General features: G+C 36.4%; 3 protein-coding genes across 3 annotated transcripts; all 3 read right to left on the bottom strand.

Annotated features, from left to right (window-relative positions):
• Nucleotides 1–19,912, bottom strand: LOC128226953 (translation initiation factor eIF-2B subunit epsilon-like). The gene is made up of 16 exons (XM_052937084.1): nucleotides 19,776–19,912; nucleotides 17,586–17,710; nucleotides 15,239–15,424; nucleotides 14,623–14,803; nucleotides 14,116–14,271; nucleotides 12,267–12,352; nucleotides 11,111–11,233; nucleotides 10,313–10,413; nucleotides 8,710–8,855; nucleotides 7,597–7,705; nucleotides 6,891–7,064; nucleotides 6,031–6,127; nucleotides 5,238–5,358; nucleotides 3,271–3,351; nucleotides 1,681–1,869; nucleotides 1–881 (listed from the first exon to the last, which is right to left on the bottom strand). Exons 1-16 carry the CDS (start codon nucleotides 19,899–19,901, stop codon nucleotides 819–821), a joined length of 2,064 nt encoding a protein of 687 aa, XP_052793044.1. The 5' UTR covers nucleotides 19,902–19,912; the 3' UTR covers nucleotides 1–818.
• Nucleotides 19,913–21,627: 1,715 nt separating this feature from the next.
• LOC128226957 (uncharacterized) lies at nucleotides 21,628–25,115 on the bottom strand. The gene is made up of 3 exons (XM_052937090.1): nucleotides 24,983–25,115; nucleotides 23,406–23,936; nucleotides 21,628–22,858 (listed from the first exon to the last, which is right to left on the bottom strand). Exons 2-3 carry the CDS (start codon nucleotides 23,920–23,922, stop codon nucleotides 22,707–22,709), a joined length of 669 nt encoding a protein of 222 aa, XP_052793050.1. The 5' UTR covers nucleotides 23,923–23,936; nucleotides 24,983–25,115; the 3' UTR covers nucleotides 21,628–22,706.
• Nucleotides 25,116–26,625: 1,510 nt separating this feature from the next.
• LOC128225885 (uncharacterized) lies at nucleotides 26,626–27,796 on the bottom strand. The gene is made up of 2 exons (XM_052935784.1): nucleotides 27,609–27,796; nucleotides 26,626–26,989 (listed from the first exon to the last, which is right to left on the bottom strand). The coding sequence occupies exons 1-2, from the start codon at nucleotides 27,794–27,796 to the stop codon at nucleotides 26,626–26,628; spliced, it is 552 nt and encodes a 183-aa protein (XP_052791744.1).

Below are 27,796 nucleotides of genomic sequence, written 5' to 3'. Positions count from 1 at the left end.
GCATATTTTATCATTTAATTGCACCATATACACCAACATGTTACAACATTTTCCTTAATTAACAGCTCAACAGAATATTACTCAATATTGCAGAATTTCAGTAGAAATGTATATGTGAAATCAGGAAAGTCACATAGAACTCTTAAAAGTTATTTCCATTTGTCTGTGCAAAATGTATAACAATATCACATTTGGCTGTCTAACAGTGTTTCACATTTAATGAATAAATGGAAGTGTTCATTCAGTTTTGCTAAAAAAGAAAGACAACGTTTAGTTTAACTGCCGACCTACTTAGCACTTTTCAAAAAGAGGAACCTTAGTTTTACTGCAGACCAATGTCTATTACATTATAAACAACTTTATAATGTTTTTTTCTCCATTGTAACGCACCAATCATGGAATATTGAACAAGGATGGGTACTACTATTATCTTGTTTAAACTGAAAACACTCAGCTGTTTGTTTAGAGGTCAACAAACGGTAGCCTCAGTATTCATTGCCCCCCAAGAAGGGGGCCTTGATAATTTATCGTCCAAGATTTAAAGATATACAAATGGGGGCCTCAATAATTCATCGTCCTCAGTTTAAACATGTGTGGCCTGGATATTCATCGCCTTCTGTTAAAAGAGGATTACTTAAATGTAACGCACTATTCACAAAAACACTGGTGTCGTTTCAAAGATTTATGAACAACATCCTCTATTGTCATTGATATCCAAAGAATCAACTTTTGTAATGCACCTTTCCAAGATTATTTTGAAAAAAAACTGCAAAGACACTGATGTTGCTTTATGGAGTAACGAATCAATGCCTCAGTCTTCAGTCCTCGTCATCTTCAGATTCCTCGTCAGCTTCTTCCAGCCACTTTATAAGTGGCGCCACCTGAAAGATTTTACACGAGTGTTAAAAAATTTCAACAGCTAAATGTATTAATCTTTGATAAGTCGTCTACAGGTAATCTTTTGCTAATTTGCACATTTAAATAATTTGATTGGATAAGAGTCATTTAAGGATAAACGTCGACCAATTGACACCATGCCAAACGAGATAAGGCTATGCATATCGTGTCATGTGTCCCTTTAGTAAGGGCCCTCCAAGACAAGAATGCCACTTAAGTTAAGAAATGACTTTACATGTGTTAAGAATACCAGCTAAGGTCAAGCCAAAGCAATGAAAATACCTCGACTTGCTCCATGAGTTTCCAAACCTTCTTATAGTACTATATTGGGCTTTGATAAAGTCAACGGCTATAACTGTGGTATTAACGAGTACAGCTCCAAACTGAACCCTATATTCTGAATAATGTTCCTATAACATTTCATGTGATAGTTGAATACTCCTGAACACATGTCTGTTACCAAGAGCGCTGCTGATCATACCAATGCTCATCTCTTGTATTTCAGCAAAAAATGCCAGAGTTATGCTGTGCTCTAGATGTGCATATTGCTTCTTGCAACATGTGCACAAAGTTTAATTCAAATAACAGGAACAGTTTCAGTGTTAAGCAAAGATTGAAGTTTTCACTCCATGTCACTGCAGCCAACAACGACACCCAGGTTATCACAATACCATGACGAATCCTTTGGAAAAGTATATGTTTGAATGTGTGAGACCTTTTGTGACTTTTAAACTGAAAATGTCTCTATAATGATCAAGTTATGTAATAAAAGAAGAAGCGAACCTGTAAACGTATCTCTGCATGTTTATTATCTCGTTCCTCGAAATCTTCGTCATCGCTATCCGGCAAGTTCTGTGGCCCTGCTTTATACCATCTGAGGATTGATGACTCCAGAAGGAGGTCCTCTTCGTACAGGAAGTGGATGATCTTGGTCACCAGAGGCATGTGGGCAGAGCTGGAGCCTCCAAACACCTGAAAGACACAGATGACAAGGCTAAATGCCGAACCACCCAGGCATGTTGGTGAAGCATAAGCTTTTACATTAAATAGTTACAGGTAAAATGTGATTAATTTGGAACTGATGCAATTATGCTTTAGCAAATACATACACAGCAGGTAATGTAATGAACATATTTGGTAATGTTAAAAAATTAACCATCTTGTTTTTCCATGAATTGATTACTCTATGGAATACAACCACTTATACCTCTACAGAGCATAGTGCATATCAACGAAAGTTATGCCATAACTCTGTAGCTGCCAGACACTAAGACTGGATTTTTATAGCTCTATATCTGTCAGACATTGAAACTGGAATTTCATAACTCTATAGCCTTCAGCCACTAAGACTGGAATTTCACAGCTCTTAAATAAACATTGTCAGACACTGGACTTGAATTTCATAACTACATAGCTGTCAGACACTGGGACTGGAATTTCATAACTATATAGCCGTCAGACACTGAGACTGGAATTTCATAACTGCATAGCCGTCAGACACTGGGACAGGAACTTTGTAACTCTATAACAAACACTGAGACTGGAATTACTAAGACTGGAATTTCATAACTTTATAGCCTTCAGACACGAAGACTGGAATTTCATTGCTCTATTTGGCAGAAACTGAGACTGGAATTTTATAACGATATAGCTTTCAGACACTGGGACTGGAATTTCAAAACTCTATAGCCTTCAGACACTAAGACTGGAATTTCATAGCTCTATATCTGTCAGACACTGAGACTGGAATTTTATAACTACATAGCTGTCAGACACTGGGACTGGAATTTCTAAACTATATGGCCATCAGACACTGAGACTGGAATTTTATAACTATATAGCTTTCAGACACTGGGACTGGAATTTCAAAACCATATAGCAGTCAGACACTGGGACTGAAATTTCATAACTATATAGCTTTCAGACACTGGGATTGGAATTTCATAACTATATAGCCATCAGACACTGGGACTGAAATTTCATAACTATATAGCCATCAGACACTGGGATTGGAATTTCATAACAATATAGCCATCAGACACTGGGACTGAAATTTCATAACTATACAGCCATCAGACACTGGGATTGGAATTTCATAACTATATAGCCATCAGACACTGGGACTGGAATTTTATAACTATATAGTCGTCAGACACTGGGACTGGAATTTCATAACCATATAGTCGTCAGACACTGGGACTGGAATTTCATAACCATATAGTCGTCAGACACTGGGACTGGAATTTCCTAACTCTATAGCTGTCAGTTACTAGAATTTCATAATTCTATAGCCGTCAGACACTGGGACTGAAACACCCAGATTGGAATACCATTCATTTATTGCCACCAGACCGTCGGACTGGAATACCATACCTCTATAGCCACCAGACACTGAGACTGGGATTCCTCGTTTCGAATGTAGTTTCTCAGTACAGCAATGTGTCTGGTCAAACTCTGAAATGGTTATAAATACATGTATTAACAAGAGAGCCACAAATTGAACCCCAATGCTCTTCTGTCATTTTCAAAATCGAAAAAAGGGCATAACTCTGCATTTATTATAGCCAGAGTTATAGGCCTTGACACACATGTGTGAATAGTCTGTGTAAACATGTGTACCAAATTTCATTTGAATGTCTTGAATGATTATTTGGTTATTCCCCAGTTTTGTACAATAATGACAACATAAACAACAACCCGAACAAAGGCTTTGACAAAAAATGTACTTATTATATGTGCGGTATAGGATTATAATACGGTAGGCTTCATTATTCATGGGTAAATTAAAAGATTACCTCATGATTCATTTGTATGAAATTGGTCATTTGACGCTCAGATGGGATAAAATAAACATCATATTCAAAATTGTGAACTTTTCTCTGACCTTGAATGTCTTTACAGGGATTTTGTGTTGTCCTGTCTCATACATACACGTCTTATCATTTTGTTTGGTATATTTCAATTACCATGGTTGTGCACATGATGTTGAGTCTGAGAGCGAGGGTAGCAGTGGTTCCTGACATTTTATGATTGCTTTTTAGAATTGTTTTTTTTTTTTATTTGGGATGTGTTTAAGAACAGTGCGGCCTGATGCTTTAGCTGGTATATTTTTTTGGAACCATTTATTTTGATTGGGAGTGTATTGTCGATTAAAGTAACCCATCTGTGGCACACCTATATATCTGTTCATTGTGTATTAATTATTTATGTTTGGCATGTAACGGAATGAAATAGAAAACCTAATTAGACTTTCCTCAGACATCTGACAAACTAAAAATACCAATTGTATTCATCGATGTTCCTCTGGAAAACACAATACCCTAGAAATTATTCCATTTTCAAAGCAAATTGCAGTGTTCCAAAGTCATTTATGGACTAAATATAGCTTGCTTTCCTTTCAAATGTGAGTTTACTTAGACAAACAAAATCTTGTGTAATTAAACCTCATTAAAGATTAAACAATTTAAATGCACCAAGATGTCTCCCAGAGGACCAGTCAGAAAAAGAACATCACTGAAAATGTTTAAGGCCATACCAAATTGATTCTATGATCATCATCAGGTTCCAGTTTCAAAACCTACCTACCTTCGGCAGGTAAAAACCAAGTGCAATAGAAAAATACCATATTTATTCTGCAAAAAAAAGCCTGTGATAGCAGACCTCGACAAGAAAAATCAGGATGACACTAGCCTGTTCAAGATAAAAAAATCAAAAAGGTTTCATCTTTCATCTAAATTGTTATTTAAACTATTCAGCTGTAGAAAACAATTTTCCTTTGATGAATTTAGGATTTGGTAAAGGGTGTTGGGTTTTATCAATCCAGTGGCTAATTACCCAATGATGCTAAACATAAAATAAATTTGGCATAGCCTTTGATTGGGCCTAAAAAAATATTAACAAATGATAAATAAAACAATATTTGGTTCGGGTTACCCAACCTTACCTACGAAAAAGGCGCCGACACTTACCGTTTTTATCGTCAGTTTGAATTTTTTTTGGAAAAACTTAAAAAGTGCTTTTTAATATGTAGTTTTAGACCTTGAATGCTTTATACAGAAGATTACTTTAACACCATTCTCCAATGATGAAAATAACATTCTTAATTAAAGCCTTATAAAAAAAGCCTACCTACCCTACCTATTTTTGAAAAGGATGTAACTCTAACCAAACCATTTTTTTTCAATTGGCCTTGGACATGTGAACCTTTTATTTCTTTCATGTAATGCTCAAAGGTTCTTAAAAACTAAACATGTTGTGATCTATAGGGAATTTAAAATTATCCACAACTTGATTCAAGTCAGTTTCCCATGACAGAGCAATACATTATGATCACCCCTCACCTTTTTGACAGCAATAAGGGCTGTGGGTCCTGACAGACTAGGATCTTCAGAAAAGGGCTGTTCTAGAAGAACCTTCACCACAAGGCCTGTCAGCTCCTTGATCGAGATGTTGTATGCATGTCTGTAACACAGAGAATAGTCTTAAAGAGGCACAGTTCTACTGGTGTGTCCTCAGAAAAGAGCTTGTTTACAAACAATCCTGTCACTAGTGTTATGGTGATTTCTTATCGGTGGTTTAATAAAGAATCAAGAAAACATTTGTTTGGTAATTAAACATCCACTGTCTTTAGAACTTTCCTATCTTGAGTTGGATTAAATTGATACAATATACACAGCAAAGACATCGCCACAATTGTATTTTTTACAGAAGCATCCCTTATTTACTTCTCTATAAAGAAAAAGGTTTATTATATTAAGATCATCAAGGTATTGTACAAGAGCACAGAAGGGCAAATTCTACCGCTTGTCTGTTCTTGCTTATTCTTTCAAACAAAGGGACAAAACTCATCATTTATTAAAGCCAGAGTTATCCACTTCCATGAGCATTTTGTCTCTGGCAACATGTGTACCAAGTTTTATTTCAATATCTTGGAAGGTTTTTCAGTTATGGCCAAGATTAATGGTTTTGAACAACACTGATGACACCACCATTGAAGAAAGAAGTCAGAATTTTTATTTGTAAAAGTGACGAGCTACAAAATAGAAAGATTATCCATTCTATTAAATATTTTATAAATCTATATTTTGAATTCTCTTCACAACCAGGAATCTACTGAACAATCCATATACATACTTGAGAGAGTTGATTTCTAATATAAGATTTTCACAGCTGATATTTTCATCCTTGGATCTCTGTATGGTGTCCAGCATCTCTGTGTAGTAGACTGGCACTGGAATGAAAACCAAGCCATTAGCAGTGAAGACAGGACAAGATGATCACAATACTTGTCTGATGAAACAAAGGAGATTGCAAAAACAATATTACATCAAGAGATACTGAACTTGCCACACATGAGCATATTGATATAACAAGAATATGTGCCAAGATTTATGTTAATACCGTGAATGTTTTTTCATGCCACAACTACTTGTTCTTCTTCTTCAAAAAAAAAAATAATCTTGCAACAACACCGCAAGCATATGGCATTATTATACCTCATTACTTTTATTTTCTGAACAGATATAGTTCTCCGGTCAGTGCAATGCTTAGCGCACTTGCTTCTGACCAAGGCGTCCCAGCTTTGATTCCCGGCCGCTTAGACAACGTACATCATTATATTAACCTGGTTGATAGTTCTGTTTAGTTCAATGAAATCTGTGAAAGCCTCAGATGACAGTTTATCCTTGGGCTGACAAGATGCACTGTTTCGCTCAAGTGAGACAATATTTATTTAATGCTCATCGACTGTTTTTTCCTACCTCAAAAAAGGGGAATAACTCCAGTCTCATTAACGCTAGACATATGGTCATTGATTGTCACTTGTAACATTGTTAAACTTTCATGGGAATATAATGAATATTATTTTGGTTAAGACAAAATAAGTTTTTACACAACAACAAGGCCACCACTCCTGTTGACACCAAGGCTATCACAATACCTTTTTTTCCCTCAGAAAAACAACTCGGCTTAAAGTACACAAGCCAGAACTTTACCATCAGGTGGTAGACTGCCTGGCTGAGAGTCGCTGTCATCGCTTCCAACACTATCTTCTTCATCACTTGACTCTGTTTCCACGTTAACACCCCACATCCGATGTGTTATGTCCTCAACATCGCTATCCTCCCCATCATCTTTGTACACAAAACCATGACCTTGGCTGCCAAAAGCTGAGACAAGAAAAGGGAATCCAATACATGAAGTCAAACAGCTAGGCGGACACAATAATGTCCCACATCAAATCTTCCTGTATCATATACAGTAAGCCATTGCATTGACTGCTAAATGCTCTAAAACAATGCATTCTCCTATAATTAACCATATTGCTTCAACAGATTTTTTGTTTACATATGTAACAAATTCTCTAGGTGTTGACAAATATCATATACCCAAACATCTGCCATAAATTTTGAAAGAAAACAGTTTTTGTTTTCGCTTTTGTCATTCAATATGTTGGACAAATTTTGGATCTTGGAATGCACATTAGTGTTGGAATACATATTGTGTTATTATCATACCGATGTTTTTTATGGAAATATACTTTTAATCATTTCCAATTCAATGACTGATTAGTGTTGTCCATCTCAATTTAATTATGCAATTTGTCTATTTATCCAACACGCCAAAATGTTGGTTGTGCTTATTTGTGGGTTTGCGCTAATTTGCAAGCCTGTGCGTATTTCAACCAGTAGTCAGCCCTACCTGCGTCAGTGCCGGCATCAGGGGCGTCAGTTTCATCCCCAAAATCATCCTGCAGACTGGACACAGCTACGGTGCCCGACTGGAGCTCTACCTTGGGACCCACTGAGACCTGGAACATGTGGAAAACAGTTCTAACATTAAATGCCCAAATATAGGTTGCAAATAAAAAACATGTTTTAATGCATTAACTCATTTGACTTTTACGGTAAAAAATAGCACATGATTTGTGTACAGATAAAAAAAATAATAGTGATAATTTGGCGCTTTTTTAACTTTGGAATTGTGACCATGAACTTATTAATTAAAATAAAACAGTTATAAAGACTTTTTTTTATCTGTACACAAAAATTACAAACTCTCAATTGTTTCAATCAATAATGTCATACGAGTAAAACATGGTAATGCATTAAACATAAATTTATTTCATTGCATCAACCTATATTGTGCGCCTTTAAATTTGTTAAAATCCCTGAAATCATCTTGCAGGGTGGACACACATAGCTATGGTGCCCAAATGGAGCTTGACATTCGGACCCATTGATACCTTGAATAGATAAACTGTACTTTATGAGGCACACATGTTTTGAATTTAGTTCCTATTATTTTTCAAATTATGACTATAGTGTTTTTGAGACATACATGAAAACAACACATCCATATTATTTGACGGGCAAACTAAAACATTTGCTGCAGAGCCGATGCCAACGCTTATCAGTTTTTGTTCAGTCAAATAAGGGGAATAACTTTAAAATTATTAAAGCAAGAGTTGTGGTCCTTGCTACACATGTTATCATTGTCACTGGTAATATCTGTACCATGTTTCATGTATCTTGAACAATAATATAGTTCTTGCCAAGTTGAAATTTCTACCATATTAAACAAGAATGCATCTGTCAGTGCTTTGTACTACATAGTTGATCAACTTTTGACATAATCATATTACCCATACATTCCTTATTACAAAACCTATACTTGCATCTTTCGAGAGGACACATCCAGGACACAGTGTGACGCCCTTGTACAAAGTAACATTGTCACAGACCAGCGCAGTGTCCAGTACACAGTAGATTTAGTATAGACATAATCATACAACATAATGTACCCAATACTTACATCTTTTGAGAGGACACATCCAGGACACAGGGTGACGCCCTCGTACAAAGTAACATTGTCACAGACCAGGGCCGTGTTCAGAACACAGTTGTCTTCTACAGTGACATTATTCCAGAGGTATGATCCCTCGATTGTCACATTATTACCTGAAATAATTATATTGTAATGTTATAAAATATTATTTTTCAAATCAATTGTTGCTACCGTACACAGATTAATAAAAGCATTCATTGCCTAAGCAGGGGCCTTATTTAATAATAACCTTAGATTTAACTTAAAATTAAAAGTATAGGATCTGAGTGTTTTGACAAGTTTCTGAAGCCAACACATTAAAGCTGCACTGCACTCACACAGATTTACCGTAAATGACTGGGTATTAGACGCCCTTTATTCCCTCAGATTTCGATGCAAAAAAATGCCTGCGTATAATACCCAGTAACAATTTTTTTAACTTTTTTTCTGAGGTCGATTTCAAGCCGAGAGTTTGTTTAGATTTATGTAGAAAGGGATGTAACTCGCGTCATATTGATCGAGTATATAGGAGTTAAAACGGCAGTTGAAGATCGGGATACGGTATATCGTAAGACGTTTATAATTTAAACAAAAATATTTTTCGATTAAAGTTATTCAATATTATTTTGAATAATAAATTGAATTGAACAATATTTAAACTTGCATATAAAAAAGCAAAGTTGGGCACTGTCAAAATATTTTTTGTCAGTTGTACTCGAAGGTGTGAAAAACTCGACTGCCTTTATCCTGTTTAACATACCAATACTACATACTGTTGCGATAATGGTCTTGTTTTTTCGCACTTTGTCTCATTCTTTATTCTTTTCTGTAGGTGTTGACATTTTGAGAACAAACCCGTACAATATAAGGTTTTTGCATAACTTAACTTATCATTCTCGACAGTTTATCATCTTATGGTTTTAAAGATAACCATCGCCATTTTCACGAAAAAAATATTTTTTGTCACTGTCAACAAACATGGTGGCCAAAAATGCCAGATGATTTGACATCTTTTCTATGCGTCTTTTAACCAAAAACATCGATTAAAAGTTTTTTTCTTGGACTTTTCACAGATTTTTTTCCCTGCGTCTAATACCCCCTACCGTCTTATACCCAGTCATTTACGGTACCGTTTTTCCAACTTTTTTATTTTTTAGTCTTGGAATGAGCAAATTTTTGCTTTTATATCTGCAAACCAGTGATAAAAGACTGCTGACAAAAGATCAGATCGCAGATTTTCGTATTTCCATTCCAAAATTAATGTTTTATAGCTTAAACTGTTACTGGCGATTTAGGAAAAAAAGCATAAAACTTCAATTTTGGAATGGAACAATAACATTCAAATTTCAATAAGCGCAACATAATTGGAATACCTCAGATAGTACAAGTTCTGTACTAGAGATTAATCAAATGATGTATTAATGTGGTAAAATAATGCATTTTTCACATTAAAGTAAGATAAACTTGTCATAATGGCTTGATGTGTTGTTACTTTGTTTGATATTATACTAATTTTGAGGCATTGTGTCCCTATTTTCACAATTCAAAGGGCCCAGGCCCCATTCACAAAAAGTTAGAAAAAAACACTTACCTATGGTGCAGTTCTTGCCTATCACAGAATGGGAGATCACCGAGTTAGATCCTACAGTGGAACCACTCCCCAACATGACATTTTCAACAAGTCGATTATCCCTGAATAAAAGAAGATTCATTTTTAAAACGTCAAAGCGATCAATGCATTTATCAGTTGTAGCATGAATATGTATTGTTATCACTTCGCATCCTCAAATAGTAGAATATGAAGGTGAGGGTGGTAAAGGTGTCCACCTCTCAGCCAAATAGCATGATCACCACCAGATGTACATTCTCATGGCCTCTCAAAATGGACACCTCTACTAGTTTCTATCCAGGAAAAGGACTCAAGCGTGTTTTTATAACCTGTCAGCTATTGTCACCATCTAGCTTAAAGATTAGTATAAACTAATAGAATTTGTAAAATATACTATTAACTGAAACTAAAGATTTTACATCCATCGGCATGTCCATCTGCTTTTCTGAGACCACGGTACAAGGGATACCCAAATTCTAATAACAACCATATGTATAACATACAATTTGTTACCACATCCTTATAGCCTGACACTTTCAATAACTGGTCCTAAGGTTTCCATTTTCAATGCAAAAGTGTTGTTGATAGAAAAATTATACTGGGAAGTGTTTTAAAATATTCTGATACAACCAAAAAGATAGAGCTTATTTCTACAAGTAAATTGATATAAAAATCTCATTTTCCACCAAATTGCAGAAAGAACATGATATGAATGAGGCGACGGATTGTATGCAAGTTTGCTACACTACAGAATTTTATCAAGCAACAAAATGATAGTACCTTGCCAGTGTGACTTTTTTGCTGAGATAAATGTTGTGTCTGCTGTAGGATATACTGTCATTGTTATGACGGTAACAGCTGTCCGGCACAAAGGGAAACGTCCATCGGTTCAGGATATCTTGGCTGAAAAATCACATATTGGTATCAATCAGGGCTTCTGAGCTTCAATATTATGAATTGAACAATATGAAAAACTGACCACTTGCTGTTCTGGACTGATTTTGACCCTGTCAGATTAATTTCAGTATTAAACAGCAAATGGCTCAAAAATTGGTCAAATTATTTTTTATAATAACGGCCAAAAAAGGCTAAGACAGTAAAATATGTTGAAATTGTAACAGACAAACATTGTTTGTCATTCACACATCCCCAAATAGACAGGTGACATCCTTGAGGGAGATAACTTCGCTAAGCGTTAATTGGTTCAATGTTTTATTACATCAAAGATAAGGCAACTTCGCAGTCTTTCTCATGTAAACAATTGTCCCATAGGAAGAGCCATAATCATTACAGGATGTTATTAGAAATAATTAACCAAGTCATGCTGTAATTATAGGATATCAACAGCTACACACAGATTTAACTTATTTTGGCCAGAGATGAATAATCATGAAAAAGACCTGATCACATTGTTTTGTTTGTTTCTGCTGTTTGAATGAGAATGAGTGTGACCAAATTGTGAAATTTTCAACATGCACAGCATGAACACATATGCAGTCTTTGCCTTAACTGGGTTGCCCGAAGCCCGGGACAAGTGAATACTGTTTCGGGCAATTCAAAATTCCAAGGTGGTTGCCCGAACGGGCAAGTGCATTTTTCTGAAATTTAGATCCCTCTGTTTTCATAACTTCTTCATCAACAAGTCACAAATCCTGATTGATCGTTATTATTATATTGAAATATTGGCTTTCGTATATTTACGCATGAATTGGTTATTTCGGGCAAGTAAGATTGTGTTTGGGCAAGTGGTTTTCATTAATTGCTTGCCCGATTGGACAAGTGCTGAAAAAATTTACGGCACAGCATGAACACATGAAAAATGAGATTTATCCTGACTGCTTCAAAAGGAGTTACACTTCAATAAAATGCAAGCAATTTTTTTATTACCAAATTTTTAAAAGATGATTAATAGACTTGTACGAGGGTTGGCACTTACCTCACGGCATCGTACATCTGAAGACTAGACACTCTGGCGGCATAGGCATCCTTCACTACATGCATCTGTATTGTGTTACCCATAATCTGTAAGATACATGTCCACATAAAATATGACATATACATGTACATTAGAAACTCACTAAACCGGACAAGGTCCTGACTGGGCAAAATATCCGGTTTAGTGAGGATTCCGGTTTAGTGAGGATTTGATGTACGGAGTAAGTTTACTCAAAATATTAACTGAGTTAACCTTTAAAGGGAAGTTGAAAACTGGAATAAAATGAAAACACATAAAGATAACATTTATTATGTTTAGACAGAGGTTGAGACAATTAGATTAAAGCACATGCAAAAGTGATAAACATAATTAAACATTTTTTGCGTTTTTATAATCATCTTTTTTTCCAAGTCTTAAAATAAAAGAACTCGCAAAAATGATCACTTCATCACCAATCAGTTTAGTTCTTGATTTGAGTAACAAACAAACAAATTATCCAATTATCTGTGATTTAATGCATATTGAGTATGTTTGATAGTTTAATTAACGCACTGCTCTAATTTGATTCAATCATAGAAGTCTTTAGATAAAACAACCCTCCAAACTGATCACTTAATAACCGTTTCTACTTTTTCTGCAACAAACAAGTTTATGTTTCAGTCAATTTTCTTTTCACAAGTTTGATTATCGTGCGGCAGTCAATCCACATCGCAATCATCATTATCGATTATCGAGTTATAACAACATCACAGGTGCAATATTTAACGATGCACCAGCTGTCAAAACAAAGTGACACGTGATTCGCGAATTCCTAATACAACAAATCATTTTGACATGTTGGAACAAATATATGTCGGTTTTGTGAGGTAAAATTTCGTTGACAACTAACAAATTTTCTCGATTTTTGTCCAGTATCTGAAATTCCGGGGTTCCGGTTTTGTAGGGATTTTTTTACATTGAAAATAGAAGGGGAAAACCGGGACTCTGAAAAAAGTCCGGTATCCCGAGGATTCCGGTTTTGTGGAGTTCTGGTCTAGTGAGTTTCTACTGTACATCCAAAAAGATCAGTGAAATGACAGTTCTGCCCCAATGATTATAAGCTCTCTTCATCATAAATAAACATGACCTCCACGGCCAATGATTAAGGACAGTCTCAACTTAGAGTCAAGTTTCAGAAAAAGTCTTGTATTAAATTAAAAAGAATCATCTTTATTCCAATTGTTTTACAGAATAAATGTATATAATTGAACAATTTAGTAATTAAAATGAGCAAATTTCATCATCTGTAGAAAAAAAAAATTTCTTTGAGCATGAACTCAGACTTGAGCCTGTTCCTAGTCATGACTTCTGGTTTTAATCCAAGATTAAATGTTGAGGATTGTTTTGTCTTAAAAGAAGTCTTTCTGGAATTCAACAATAAAAACATGTATTAAGCAATTCTCTTAAAATTTGTATAAAATTTGAATCATTTTATACAAACAATACATCACATTATCCAATTTACATTCACTTGGAGAAGCAGAATAGGTGCAAAAACATATTTGTTTGCATTTCAGTGTTTTTTTTCTTGGCCCCATTCCCCTCCACCCCGCAAATAAATCCCAGTGAAAAACAATAATTTTGTTTTGACCTCTTAACATTAAACAAAATTAATGAAGCAATTAAGTGTAATTCATGAATATGTTAATAGGTTCAATAAAAGGTTTGACAACAAGTTGAACATTATATGGATCAGGTTAGTATTTTTCCCCTTTTTGCTAAAACTACCCTATGTTTAACCTATCAAAGGGCCAATCCACAATTCCCTTAAAAATGGAAAAAAACAACACTGCTTTAGTTTTTTTACTACCTCTTCATTAATCAGTATCCCTCGTACAAAGCTGTCGCGTGTCTCGTAATCGAAATTGTCTGTAAACAGCTGCGGCACTTGTGGTGAACAGATACTGATGTTTGAGTCTAGCAGGTCGTAACGAATCTGAACATCACGATGGTCTGTCATCACCTCCTAGAACAATAATTTTGATTGATTAAACGATATGGAAATATCATTTATATTGTTTTGTGTTCATTTTTCTCTGCATCCAGAATAATATACTGATTTTTCTGATTTTTCTGAAGACTCATCATATTTTTTATGTATAACTAGCGATATAAATTTTTAAGTTACATAATAAATTAATAGCATATATAAATGTGTTGGCTTTAAAGGAATGTTTTATCTATTTAGCATTCCTAATAAGCAATTAAAATAAAAACTAATTTCCAAAATTGATAAAAAAATCGCCTTAGCTGATTTTATAAATTTAAGGGAAACTTGTTTAATAAATTTTGTATTGAAAGACGCATCGATATTCACCACAGGAAACTCAAATCCCTTGCTTTTTGACTCTGCCAACCGCTGGTAGTGAATGACGTTGTGTGTCTGGTTGTCAACGGCAATTATGATGTCATCTTCGGGGCACCTGCTCGCGTGACCTGGGGGCACCTGTCGAAACACCATAGTCATGATGGCAGATTTGTCTTTTTCCTTACGCTGTCTGGAAATAGTATAAAATAGATTCATGCGAATGAGTACTAAGGTTTTAGCATATAACTGGTTATCTATAGTACAATCAGTTTTTGACAATATCTTATTGCAGTTTTAATCTTGTACAATAACTCAAACAATGCCTTTGCTATGTGTATGCTTGAAGTTAATAAGTGTTGTTGTTGCTTTCAGGCATATTGTTAACGATAACATCTGAACACTTCTGAATGTTAAAATGAATTCAAAGGAGAAAACTGCTGGAAATAAACCGAACGCATATAACAAGAGAAAGAAGCAGACAAACAACTAGCCGGTTGAATTTATGATCGATTATGACCAAATACAATCGATGGTCGCCTACATTTGTATTTCAAGCCCAACGAAATAGTGTAGAATAGACCAATATTTTCCCATGGAAAACAAAAAACAGAGATAAAGCCCCTACTTGTGTTCTTCCACGAGTGACTGCAGTTTGATGTTGGAAACCAAATCTCCATATATGAGGATGAAGTCACTCCGAATGAGATTCTTGGCGTCAATATCACGCAGGGCGTCACCCATGGATAGACATCCCTCCGACATGATCGGCACAACATTCACGGGTGAGGTTTTTTCATTCCAGCGTGAACATCTGCATTGTGGTATTTGAGCATGAATATAACTGTAACAGACTGCACAAATTGCTATGTGCACCTGTCGGGGTTCGAACCCACGACCTCTCACTCTGCAGGCGGACAATACCTCGTCGCTATAAAAGCTAGCTCCATAGTGAGACAGTATAAGTGCCGCTATATACACATCATATAACCAGTTACACATTCCCCCTCCATTTTGAAATTCGTCCTCGAATTTCGGAGACAAAGGTCAATTTGCAATGACTGCACAAATTGCTATGTGCACCTGTCGGGCTTCGAACCCACGACCTGTTGCTCTGCAGGTGGACACTCTACCACGTTGCTATAAAAGCTAGCTCTATAGCGAGACATTATAAGTGTCACTATATACACATGGTATACCCGGTTACATTACATTGAATAATTATCAAACAGAAAAGTCATATACAGAATAATTATTACCCAGAATAATTTCTATGAAATTGAATAGTCATGGCTTGGATAAAATTGAATACATTATAAAAACTAGAGCTAATCAATATATACATTCTGACTAAGTTTCATGGACATACAGTCATAAATGTGACCTCTAGAGTGCTAACAAGCTTTTCCTATGATTTGACCTAATGACCTAGATTTTGACCTTACATGACCCAGATTCGAACTTGATTTAGAGATTATTAATATAAACATTCTGACCAACTTTCATAAAGAAACATTTATAAATGTGACCTCTAGAGTGTTAACAAGCTTTTCCTTAAATTTGACCTGGTGACCTAGTTTTTGACCGCATATGATCCAGATTCGAATTTGGCCTAGAGCTAATCAATATAAACATTCTAAGTTTCATGAACATACAGTCATAAATGTCACCTCTAGAGTGCTAACAAGCTTTTCCTATGATTTGACCTAATGACCTAGTTTTTGACCACAATTGACCTAGATTTAAACTTGACTTAGAGATTACTAATATAAACACTCTGACCAACTGTCATTAAGATACAGTTATAAATGTGACCTCTAGAGTGTTAACAAGCTTTTTCTTAAATTTGACCTGGTGACCTAGTTTTTGACTGCACATGACCCAGATTCGAACTTGGCCTAGAGGTAATCAATATAAACATTCTGACCAAGATTCCCGATGATACAGTCATAAATGTGACCTCTAGAGTGCTAACAAGCTTTTCCTATGATTTGACCTTGTGACCTAGTTTTTGACCACACATGACCCAGTTTTAAACTTGACCTAGAGATAATTTATGTAAACATTCTGACCAACTTTCATGAAGAAACCTTTATAAATGTGACCTCTAGAGTGTTAACAAGCTTTTCCTATGATTTGACCTGGTGACCTAGTTTTTGACCACACATGACCCAGATTTAAAGTTGACTTAGAGATTACTAATATAAACATTCTGACCTACTTTCATGAAGATACAGTCATAAATGAGACCTCTAGAGTGTTAACAAGATTTTCCTTCAATTTGACCTGGTGACCTAGTTTTTGACCGCACATGACCCAGAATCAAACTTGACCTAGAGAGTATTAATATTAACATTCTGACCAAGTTTCCTGAAGATACAGTCATAAATGTGACCTCTATAGTGTTAACAAGCTTTTCCTTTAATTTGACTTGGTGACCTAGTTTTTAACCCCAGATGACCCAATATCGAACTCATCCAAGATTTTATTGAGGGTAACATTCTGACCAAGTTTCATTAAGATAGTGCCCAAATTGTGACCTCTAGAGTGTTAACAGTCAAATTGTTGACGACGGACGACGGACACAGGGCGATCACAATAGCTCACCTTGAGCGCTTCGTGCTCAGGTGAGCTAAAAGGTAAACAAGGTGAGATAATTTCACAACAAAGCACCCCAAAGATATTATTCTTACAAGGTTCACAACTTAACATTACTGTAGATTATGGTTCAAGTTACATTAAATTGGCTCCTTCTGTATCTATTTATGTATCCATATGTTTTAGTTCACCTAAACTTAACATTTATTGGTAAACATTATAATGGAGATATTGTGATTTTTAATGATATTATACATACTTTGTATCAAACTTAACAGCATATTTTAGCACAATGATCATGTGCTTTGCAGCCCTTTAAGTGTTGTCCATTTATCCTGTCATATTTCTTTATTTAATAATACAATTAGTGAATTTACCTGAGGTGTTCTTTAACCTGCTGTGCCTGGTGACAACAGAGAACAAACACTTCCTGTACACCCCCGGAACATAGAAACTCCAATGTGTAGTCCAACAGGGCTACATTTACCAGTGGAAACAAGGCCTGCAATGAAAAACAGGGAACTGTTGGTAATTTTAGTGTCAACTGTTGGGATATTCCAGAACCATGAAGAAACCAAAATTTCCACCTTTGATGTAAGCTGAGTTCATGAAGCAGAGTGAGATGCAGGAAATTGTAGGTCCAAGAGCTCTTTATGAACAGATCTCTTGGCTCTTTATGGTGCATAGTTGATAAACTTGAGACAATTTTGCTGGTTTTCAACCAGTACTCATAATCACCTGGTACAACTCTAATGCCGAGTGCATGGAAAGGGAGCTACTAGTGACATTTAATGTCCTTCAGTACTGTAATACTGTATGATGAGGTCAGGTATTGAACTCAGGTTCTCCCACCATTATACCAAATCACAAATTGAGAAATCTCCTTTTTATTAAGGAAGGATAGTCACAGCTATACTAAATAAGTTATAAACTCAGTGTTTCTTTTCACTTTTACAGGAATGGTGGCGGGGCTCTTTAATAGGGGAAAAGTAGCATCCTTTGGCAAAAGGGGAAAATACTAACATGATTGATCTTATGTTCGACATGTTTTCAAACCCTTTATTCAACAAACTTATCAACATATTCATGAATGGCACTATATTGTTACAATTCCTAAATGTTTAGAGGTCAATGCTCCTAAAAAAAATGTAAAATTAAAAGGGGATTTTTTTTACCTGGGCGTGGGAAAAATATATAGTTTTAAGAAGGGGAATGGGCCCAAATCTAGGCCCCAAAAAGGGTTCTAAAAAATCACTGAGGCTTGTCTTGTTTTACGCTATACACACACACACACACACACACACACACACACATATGATAACAAGAAACATTAGCTCAATGAGCTATTTTCTGACATGATATGCAGGATATGCCTACAGTGCAGGGGTTGAGAGGAACTGTTGGGAAACTATGTTATAGAAATATTGCTCCTCACAGTCCCAGCTCCTAGGGCTGCCTTAAAAAATATCCTGTTTCAATTTTGTTAACCCTACATGTAGTATGGGAATCACAGTATTAAAGCCACAGGTGCTCGTCACATTGCCTGGATACAGTTATGTAAAAAAAAATATTTTTTGGGGGTCAAGATAGTGAATATGTCACTTTAAAAAATATTCCACAATTTTTCATGAAAAAAAAGAGTATTTATATATAAAAATAAATATAAGGTGAACATGTGCAAAAATTCATCAAAATCAATAGAACGTAGTTCCTAAAATAATGGAAATAATCTAATAATTTTGAAACTTCTGATAAGGTAAGATTCCCATCTACAAGAAAAATATAACTTTTATGCTAGTAAGATTGAACTTACGGCATATTAAAAAAAAAATACACCGACCAGAAACTGAAATTTGCCATTACAAAAACCGGGAGGTTGAAAAACAACAGATTTTTCCCCATTAAAACATGTAAAATACAGACTGACATGCAAATTTTGCACATGCATTACAAACAGAAGCTTGAAATATCATTCCTACTGTTGAAAACTCTTGAGTAAGACGCTTATTTATTTAAATCGAATTTTTTTGTTGCGGTATTTCTTGACCAAAAAAATAAATAATAAAAATGATTTTTTTTTATTAAAAATCAAAAGTTATAAAAAAATTTTATATTACTGTATCCAGGTAATGTGACAAACACCTGTGATTAAAGCATGTGTTATATTACTAATGTTTTTATTCAAAAGACCCTATTTGTTGACAGGTAATGCAATTCTGACCAATACAGGCACTAGGCCTTTAGACCCCTGACAACTTGTAGTAAACCTGGGAGGAAGTCACTAGCACAGAGCTCTGGGTAGATAAATCTGTTCTTTACACCTTTGCATACATGTCACGATGATGTGCAACACTACCAAAGAATGGCTGTGGAAGCACTGACTTATTCATACATACAGCTTAAATTAAATGCGCAATAAAATAGAATTTGCAAAACAGGCCCAATAATCTAGGAACATCAAATTATTATTGCCAAAATATTTCATCATCCAACGTTTCCCCACCTACCGAGGTAAGCTTTAAAACGGTGTTTTCTCTTATCAAATAACAACAAATCGGATTCTTTACCCTTGGAACATCGTCAGAAATAGGTGAAAAATTTGTGTCGAAGCTGTCAGCAAAAACCACTGCCTGTAGAATGTCTTCTTGCTTTAAATCTGCGTTTGCACCACCAGACTTGGATTTGGGGGCCATTTTGCTTTTGCGAATAAAATTGTCCACATCGTCTAATGGTTATGGTGAACCATAATATCCAACTATATTAATCTGGATTACTTGCCCTTATAATTGTTTTACATATATCGCTAACAGATGACGCACTGTCCCTCTGATTGAAGTTGATCATTTGATCTTGGATTATTCTGATCGAGGTACGTTTCAAGACAGATTCATTTAAACCTACCCAGACTCTTAATTCTCAGGAGTTCATCTTACATACATGCCATATCCCCCGGAGGGGTGGGGGTGGGGGTGGGGGTGGGGGGAATCCCTCGCCGGTTTTTCGATTTTTTTTCGATTTTACCACAGGCATTAATGACAAAGTGAAACCACAGTATGTAAGTGAAACTGCTTGTAAAGAAACTACTCAACAAGGGTGAAATGACTGTATAAAAAAGGTTTGATAAATGCCAAAAAGAAACTTTTACAACAAGTGATCAATTAATTTGTTGTTATTATCAACGGCAAATAAATATTACTATTTTGGAAAAGGAAGAAATTAATAATATCTATTCCATTCTCTTATTGTTTGAACGTCATCAGAGCTGATATTATTAAGCAGATTTTTTTAAAAGACTGGAGGAAGATTCAATTGTCTCGAAAACATATTTTTTCCAATAACATATTTTGTTTTGCAAGTGCATTACAGTATGACATCATAGTGTATCATAAGAATATAATAAATCATGACATAAAATAATTCTGTAAAATGAAAAAGTTTTCATAGCAAAATATATGTGAATACATTTTTTCGTACTTGCGTCAAAAAATACTTTGAAATTTCGCCAACTTAGACCTGCTAAAAAATCCCCCTGAATACTACCAAAATCCCCCTGAATTTTCAGCCTTTCTGAACAAATCTCCCTAAATGGTTTGGCGTGTATGATCATACACAACTATATTAGAAGGTTGTAACTGATTCGCGTGTTCTTAAATCGCAACTTATAGAATGCAATTAGTGCTTGACAGGGACGGATCGAGGAATGAAAGTAAGCGGGGACATAACTTAGGGGTACAACCCTTTGACTGTCGCCCCTTTCTCAGAACAGAAATAAAAAAGTTTCAAATGCTGGCAAGGGGTGTACGTGGAGGTGGGGGTATTCCCCCAAGAAAAATCTAACAATTTCTGTTTCAAAATGGTGCATGGAGCTTTTTTTTTAAACTTTTTACTCCGATAATGGCATTAAAAGTTAACTTGGATGAAATAGGGGGGGGGGCAAAGTGTGCCCCGCCCCGGAAACGCTAGTGCTTGGCACACTTAAATGTAAATATACATATCTTAAGTGGAATACGATCAGAGTAATGGTCCCTTTGACCTGTACATCGGAACAATATATAGTGAAAATAGACATCAGTGTCCATTTATCGACCCGATTGTTTTTCAGTAATCTTGTGCCGGGCAAACGAATGCCTAAAAGTCTTTGACCCCCATTCAAGAACGGTGTGCTATTGTTGACAGAAATGTTTAACCCAAGATTGGCATGTTTTTTTTTTACTCTGGTAGATACGGGATATGTTTCTTGTTATAAATGAAATGAGAATGGCTCGGGGGAAATTTGAAGCATATAGTCTTAATGAATACTGAGGTCCAAGTAAGTACATAATTAACTATTATGATAAATGTGGAGACATAATCGATGTGTTTCAAGCATAATGAGACTAGTTATCACTATGATGTTGGTGCATAAACGAATACGATCAGTGTAGAACATAGTGGTTTAATGATAACATGCAAACAGTTCATTCATACATATCATAATTTGTATGTACATTGTAAGTTTAGAGTTGTGTAAAAATACCATCTTAAAAAGTATAAGTATTAATGCATTCAAAAATATGCCTTACTTTGTTGTGTAAAAATACCATCTTAAAAAGTATAAGTATTAATGCTTTCAAAAATATGCCTTATTTTGTTAATAATGCCTTATAAATACTCTTTTAAAAATAGCATTTAATATAAAGGAATCTTACCGAAAAAATATGTTAAATTTAGATATACGTTGTAAGTTTATAGTTGTGTAAATATATCATCTTAAAAAGTAATTGTAATAACCCTTTCAAAAATAAGCCTTATTGTATTGTATAATGCCCAAAATACCCTTTAAAATACTACTAAGGAATCCTACCCACAAATATGTGAATTTTGGATGTCGCAGGTGACCCCATATCACTTTGGTAGCATTTAAAGGGTTATGTGTGCAAACAAAAGAGTTAAAGAAATCAGATACTGAAAATACTTTTACACGTAAGTTCTTTTAGGCCCCCAAAGATTGCAATTAAAATACGTCATTTGCGTTCGATTTCAGTTAAAATAAAGACAAATATACAAACTGTACTAACTTAATGTATGATTTTCTTTCGAGCATTTATTTTAAGTATTTGTGATCAGCTAGCAAACTCTTTTCAAATAATACCCAAATTGTAAGGGGTCTCCAGGCAACAACATTTTTACACTAAAGCTAATGGAACTATGAAATATCTAGCTAATTTGTGGGACAGATTCCTTAAACTTTTAAAATATTGATCCTTCCCAAAAGATATACTCTTCTTATTCATCCTAAACTATAATTAAATAAGCAAACAAATTCATTTAAGCTGAAAAATACAAACTTCCATACAAGTAAAAGAAAAACCGCTATCTAGACTGACCATCTTTAAAATTTGATTAAACACGATTCCTTTCCAGCTAAGCCAATTCTATTGGTAGGAAAAAAGTAGATATTCAAATGATAAAAAAGAGTATATTTTTATTATTTTTTTTGTGTGTCCCGTCACTTGATTCTAAGGCAGATGGTCCAAGCAGCGCTCTCTAGGATAGATGCGCCGGTGTTCTTTAACAGGATCGTCGCCACACTCCCAGGCATGAAGGGTTTTCCCGCACTGGAAACACGTTGTCATGTCAACGTAGGTCACACCGTTCACAATGACTTTTCCTGAAAACAAAGGGAAATGCATCGTAAAGTGGGATATTGCGGTATCTGTTCCAGACAAAGACTCAATTGGGCCGAAAGCTCATAACCTTTTCAAAATTAACAACGTTGTTAACGTCATCGTTCTTAACGTCATCCTTGTTAACTTTCAAATCAATATTACTCTTTAAGTTTCACAGATACACTTATTTGCAGTGTTCCTAACAAAAATTCAAACAACCGTTTCAGCTGTACTTATTTCATTTAAATATATGAGCACACCATCAATTATTCATCTTTAAAAGTTAACAAAGACGCCGCTAATCTCGTTAATAACTTTTAACAAAGTTCTGAACAATCGGGCTAATGTGTTTTAAATGCAACTTTTGGCAATGAATTAAACTGAGCGTTTACTGATTCATTAGTCATTAATCGGAGAACTTTAAAAATACGAAATTGCCCATCTATGGTTCTCATTACATGAATGCATGAAATGCAGTTGGAGTTAACATGATAAATGAGTGACCATAATTACCATGTATGTATTTAGTTAATTGAGAAATAAGTGAACCTTTAAAGAAAAGTCCGGCTTTGGCCATCCGCTCTGGGGATGGAAGGTGGGACGGCCAGCGGTTCTTCTTGAAGGATTGCAAGCGTTTTTTCTCACTGAAGTATTGCGGAAATCCCGGAAATCCTGCAATTGAATGGCGAGCGTGACTTTTCCCCGCGTCTTTGTACCATGGGTTGCATAAGGAGACGACGGGGCTCTGCTCGCAGTCTAGCTCCTCATCGGCGGGAAGAGATACTGGCTGTTTGCGGTCCTGTGCACCGATGTAGACCCAGTCTTTCTCAACAGTGATATCAGGCAGGGCAGGCGGGAAAATAATCTCTGTCTTGGAGTTCTGGTACTCTCCGTCGCGCCCTCTGGCAGACGTACTCACCACGCGGCGTGGATCGCAAGTGCCTTCTTGGACCCATGGTGTTGACTCTTTGATGGCTTCGGGAGGTCTGGTTCCTTGATGACCAACTTGTTGAGGGACAACAGCATTGCTAGGTCTGCAGTCGCCTCCAAGTTTATTTTCAGCCATTTTGGAAAGGCACCCTGTCAATAAACAATACACGAAAACTGATAATTATTTGACGGAAATTGCAAAAGAACTTTTTATACTTTTCTTCAAGATAGTTCTTATTTTTATTGAACCCATGTATTGACATTATGGAACGAAACAGTTACTACACGACCTATTCTCGCTTTGCGCTTATGAATAATTTTAATAACTCGGGTAGTAACTATATTACTAATATATAGAGTCTAGATATTAAATTTGACTGCAATTTGACTTTTTTTGTCAGCAGTCTTATAGCACTTGGATCGTTCCAAGACAAAAAATTTAAAAAAAAGCTGTCAAAACGTTCAACTTGTGAGAGTGCAGTGGTTTTAAAGATAACAAATTATTTTTTTATCTGTATCTATATATTCATGTATGTATGAATGTATAAAAGTGAGACTCTTAGCAATATTCTATCTGTCTGTCTGTGATATATGACTTACAGTATTCGTTGCATGTCGTTTTTTTCCTTGTGCTCTGTGTATTGCCAATGTATGCAGTGCTGTCGTGGTTTAATGTTTATCAATAACAATAACAAACGTTTTAAAATAGATTTAAAAATGCTTTCGATTTAAAATTTTAAAATACCCAACTTATTTAATTACACATTTGTATTATTTCCAATTAAACGTATATAGATCTGTCCTAAAATTATTTTTAGACTTTTTCGTCAAATAATACTCTTTTTAGAACAGTACGTTCCTGCAGTTTCGTTTTAGCTTCTCTCATCTTGACGTTTATCGATCAAAAATGCAATAAACAAGACTTATCAACTATTGAAATGACATATAAAAATCATCAAACAGCTAGAATTATCATTAATTATGAGTTTACCTTACTTTATATATATTATATGGCGTATAAATAGAATCCTGTCATAGTGTGCCCCAAACGCTTCCTCATTTTATATTTCAAAGCTAACCCTATAATGATATCTCTTTCTTGTACATTACAAAAATTTATCTTGTTAAGTTGCTTTAATATAAAAATATATATAAAGTATGTATTTATTTATATATAAGTAAGTAATTAAACATACCTGTTGAAGAACAGGGTACCTTTGTTTGATAACAATCAAACTTCTCAGTGTTTAAGCAGTAGACCCAACGTAGTAGTAAAACCAACTTCTACAAAAATGATAAAAATAGACCAATGATAGGGTATGTATCAATAAATATGGATAGATAACTACACGTTCATTGGTATACTGCTCTTACATAACTAGTACACACACATTTGAACGCAGAACGCATTTACGCTAACATACGGTAAATTTGTATGAATAAATCAATTGTTTGTATAAAATAATATAGCATTTTGTGAAATCAGATTTAATAAGTAACTTTTTTGACATGTGCAGTTACTGTACCCACCGTCGGAGATGGAAGGGGCCGAAGTATGAAGGTTTAAGGTATTTGTCCAGAGACAAAGTTTAATGAAGGGGCGGAGAGTGGGGCGTAGTTATATGAAGGATAAGATAAGAGAGAGAGAGGGAGCGGGGTACAGTCTTTGCCCCGCCTTCGTTTTATCACCGGAGTTTGATTAGGTGATTAGTTTCTTCAAACACTTCGACAAATCTGTTTCCAATATAATGTTTTGATAGTGCTCCATCAAGCAGTGGTTCGGCTAGAAGTTATGTCGAAGTGTTTTACGAAACTAAACTCTCAATCAAACTCTGGTAAAATACCGAAGGCGGGGCTCCGTAAGCGGCGTAGACCATTAAAAATGGTGAAGAAATAGTAAAGTTATCTTTGTTTAAAGTCTTCATTCAAAGCGAAATATTGCCTTCCGACGTAGAATTTATGAAGAAATTTTTCACGTGGTATACACACACTGAGATGGAGAGATAGGGCGCCAGGACGAGGAGATGGGTAGAAGTGGGACGAAATAAACTGATGGTGAGGGTTGGAGAGGGATCAAACGGTAGTAGTAGTAGAAGTAGTAGTGCTGCTGGTGGTGGTGGTGGTGGTGGTAGTGGTAGTAATTGTGTGTGTGCCACCTCATGCACATATTTTGTCCACCATGGAAAGTCTATCTCTTACAGAACCCCAAACGCCGATTTCTCTATTATGATAAACACTCTTCAATGGTTTCAAATATTTGAACGAAATTATACGGGAACTAACGGTGCTGGTTTTCGAGCACGACTCTCAGCGCCGTTGCCCGTACGTGTCTTCGAACATGGTAGGATATATGACGTCTCTTCTGTCTTTCCACTGTTTCTGGCGTATCAATTTACATCTTTTAAGAGAACTGTCCAATTGACAATACCACTCCATCCCTTTCCCTCTAACCGCCTATCATTTTTCTCTCTTTTCCTTCCCTCTCACCGCCTCTCATTTTTCTCTCTTTCCCTTCCCTCTCATAGCCCCTCTTTCTTCTCTCTTTCCCTTCCCTGTCACCGCCTCTCTTTTCTCTCTTTCCCTTCCCTCTCACCGCCTCGATCATCTCTTTCCCTCCCCTCTCACCGCCTCGCTCATCTCTTTCCCTCCCCTCTCACCGCCTCGCTCATCTCTTTCCATCCCCTCTCACCGCCTCTCTTTCTTCTCTCTTTCCCTTCCCTCTCATTGCCTTTCTTTTTTGTTTTTTTTCCTTCCCTCTCACCGCCTCTCTTCCTTCTCTCTTTCCCTCCCCTCTCAACGCCTCTCTTTTCTCTCTTTCCCTTCCCTCTCACCACCTCGCTCATCTCTTTCCCTCCCCTCTCACCGCCTCTCTTTCTTCTCTCTTACCCTTCCCTCCCATTGCCTTTCTTTTTTGTCTTTTTTCCTTCCCTCTCACCGCCTCTCCTTCTTCTCTCTTTCCCTCCCCTCTCAACGCCTCTCCTTCTTCTCTCTTTCCCTCCCCTCTCAACGCCTCTTTTTCTTCCCTCTTTCCCTCCCCTCTCACCGCCTCTCTTTTTTCTCTCCTTCCCTCCCCTCTCACCGCCTCTTTTTTTCTCTCTTTCCCTCCCCTCTCACCGCCTCTCTTTTCCCTCTTTCCCTCTCCTGCCACCACCTCTCTTTCTTCCCTCTTTCTCTCCCCTCTCACCGCCTCTCTTTTCCCTCTCCTGTCACCACCTCTCTTTCTTCCCTCTTGCCCTCCCCTCTCACCGCCTCTCTTTTCTCTTTTACTCCCCTCTCACCGCCTCTCTATCCCCCCCTCACCGCCTCTCTTTTTTCTCTCTTTCCCTTACCTCTAACCGCCTCTTTTTTCCCTCTTTCCCTCCCCTCTCATCGCCTTTTTTCTCTCTTTCCCTCCCCTCTCACCGCCTCTCTTTTTACTCTCTTTCCCTTCCGTCTCACCGCCCCTCTTTTTTTCTCTCTTTCTCCCCCCCTCTCACCGCCTCTCTTTTTTCTCCCTTCCCCTCCCCTCACACCGCCTCTCTTTTTTCTCTCTTTCCCTTCCCTGTCACCGCCTCTCTTTTCTCTCTTTCCCTTCCCTCTCACCGCCTCGATCATCTCTTTCCCTCCCCTCTCACCGCCTCGCTCATCTCTTTCTCTCCCCTCTCACCGCCTCGCTCATCTCTTTCCATTCCCTCTCACCGCCTCTCTTTCTTCTCTCTTTCCCTTCCCTCTCATTGCCTTTCTGTTTTGTCTTTTTTCCTTCCCTCTCACCGCCTCTCTTTCTTCTCTCTTTCCCTTCCCTCTCATTGCCTTTCTGTTTTGTCTTTTTTCCTTCCCTCTCACCGCCTCTCTTTCTTCTCTCTTTCCCTCCCCCTCTCAACGCCTCTCTTTTCTCTCTTTCCCTTCCCTCTCACCACCTCGCTCATCTCTTTCCCTCCCCTCTCACCGCCTCTCTTTCTTCTCTCTTTTCCTTTCCTCTCATCGCTTTTCTTTTTTTCTCTTTTTTCCGTCCCTCTCATCGCCTCGATCAT

The sequence above is a fragment of the Mya arenaria genome, chromosome 3 (assembly GCF_026914265.1).
Source record: "Mya arenaria isolate MELC-2E11 chromosome 3, ASM2691426v1".
NCBI classification, from domain to species: domain Eukaryota; kingdom Metazoa; phylum Mollusca; class Bivalvia; order Myida; family Myidae; genus Mya; species Mya arenaria.
This window is presented reverse-complemented; position numbering and strand designations above follow the sequence as displayed.